Genomic DNA, 2,164 nt, shown 5'->3' with positions numbered 1-2,164 from the left:
TTTATGTGTGGAGGCTAACATGAGCCATTCTCTGCTATTATGTGCAGTCCTCTTTGTTCTTGAATCCCCGATTAGTTTTATCATTTTTGAGCAGCCTAAGTAAGTCTAGAACCACCCACATATAGGTCCAAAGCCTCATGGACCATAGCCATGGGACGGTTAATGCACGCATAGGCTGAGACTTAGAATTGAATTAGAATGCTTTAGGTAAACAACTTCAACATAGTAATCGGGTAGCGGGAGATGATAGTCTGTGCCTGCTGAATAATATGAGCAACTCCTATTTAAATGGAGTTGTGAAGTATTATTTATGTTGCACGGGGTGATCCTTTAGGCTAAAAAACTTAGGACCCCCCTCCCCCTCCCTTATATACTTTCTCTTCACACTTAGTCATTTAATATAGATCATTGTAGTCATATCCTTGTAATCCTTAAGATTTTTACCAATTCTCATTGTGTTATAATGAACTTCTTCAACTTTTAAATTTCTTGTTTATCTGATCACCTAGCCTAATTACGTAATCTACATAGTCTTAAGTTCGGCCGGGACCCATAGTTGTGGACCTCAAAGAGTGCCTAACACCTTCTCTTTGAGGTAATTTCAGCCCTTACCCGATCTTTGGTGGCGTTGACTAGTCAAATAGAGTTATTTGCATAATAGGTTCCCTAACGCACCTCAAAACTGTTAGATGGCGACTCTTCTCTTTTAACACCTTTCCTTTAAAAGAGTTGTCCCACGTCGAGGCCCACTTTCGAGAGAAAAAGGGGTGCGACACCTGGTTCTCCTGTAAATGAGACTATGTATAGAGGCATTATTGGGTCACTTCTGTATCTCCCAGCAAGTAGACCAGATGTTTTCTTCAGTGTGGGACTTTGCACCAGGTTTCAATCCAATTCAAATGAGTCTCATCTGAAGGCTGCAAAGAGAATTCTGAGGTATCTTAAAGGAACGCAGGACCTGGTTCTCTACAATCCATCAAGAGACAATTTTGACTTGATCGGGTATGCTGACGCTGATTATACAGGGTATCTGGTGGACAGGAAAAGCACTTCTGGAATGGCACACTTTCTGGGTTCATGTCTGATCTCATGGGGTACAAGAAAACAAAACTTAGTGGCTCTTTCAACTATACAAGCTGAGTATGTGGCGGCTGCCTCTTGCTGTGCTCAACTACTGTGGATCAAGTAGCAACTAGAAGATTTCGGTGTGTTTTCTGACTGTGTGCCCTTACTATGTGACAACATCAGTGCTCTCAACATGGCCAAGAATCCAGTTCAACATAAGAGAACAAAGCACATTGATGTGCGACACCACTTCCTCAGAGATAACGTTGAGAAAGGGCTCATCTGCATGAAGTTTTGCAGCACAGAAGATTCAAATTGCAGATATCTTCACCAAAATGCTAAGCAGATAGAACTTTGAAAAGAATTGCTTGGCACTAGGTTTGATGAAATCTAACTAGGGACCTGGTCCCTCGATGATTGGCTAAGAAAGAAATGTACAGGTAAAACAGCTAAAAAGTGTTTTCTGACAAAGTCTAACTCATCTCTATACCATTGTAGGTAGACACGCATGACGATTACAGAGCAAACAAGTAGCCAATGATATCGCATTTCAGTCAAAAGGATGAAGTTCACATTTACAAAATCTGTCGGGGAACCTGGTTCCTTTGACACAGGTTAGTAGTTTCTATGTATTCTTATCCACATCTTTTTAACGGCTGAAATGGTGCCACGTCATTAAAATGTTAATCCTTCCTTTATCTCTCTTTTTGGAACTCAAGCGTCCTACTCGTTATGAAACGACCCGTCTACCCAACTTGATACCCATTCCTAACCGGTCCCTCACCCCTTTTAAATAACCTATCTCACGGTCACTATCATAACTGTTCACATCAAAGCCAAAAATTCCTTTTTTCCTTCAAACCAAACACTCTCTTCTTCCATCAAACTCTTACTATCCTCCACCATGTCTGCAAATCTGGAGACTCAGACTGTTCCAAGCATCATTCCCACTTAGTCATCACCCATTGAAACCCCAGTGATAGAACCTACAATCCCTACACCATCTAGTCCAAATCCTAAGCTATAGTCATAACCACCTACTGGTTCCTCTCCAACTCTGTCGAGCACTGCCTCTCATAGGAGTCACAAAACCTCGATT

General features: G+C 41.5%; 1 protein-coding gene across 1 annotated transcript; it reads left to right on the top strand.

Moving 5' to 3' along the window:
* The first annotated feature begins 799 nt into the window (after positions 1 to 799).
* LOC138901616 (secreted RxLR effector protein 161-like) lies at positions 800 to 1,189 on the top strand. Its single transcript, XM_070189394.1, has one exon. The coding sequence runs from the start codon at positions 800 to 802 to the stop codon at positions 1,187 to 1,189; it is 390 nt and encodes a 129-aa protein (XP_070045495.1).
* The last annotated feature ends 975 nt before the right edge of the window (positions 1,190 to 2,164 follow it).

This window comes from Nicotiana tomentosiformis, chromosome 11, assembly GCF_000390325.3.
Source record: "Nicotiana tomentosiformis chromosome 11, ASM39032v3, whole genome shotgun sequence".
Classification (NCBI taxonomy): Eukaryota; Viridiplantae; Streptophyta; class Magnoliopsida; order Solanales; family Solanaceae; genus Nicotiana; species Nicotiana tomentosiformis.
The sequence above is the reverse complement of the archived record's forward strand: the minus strand, read 5'-3'. Positions and strand labels throughout refer to the sequence as shown.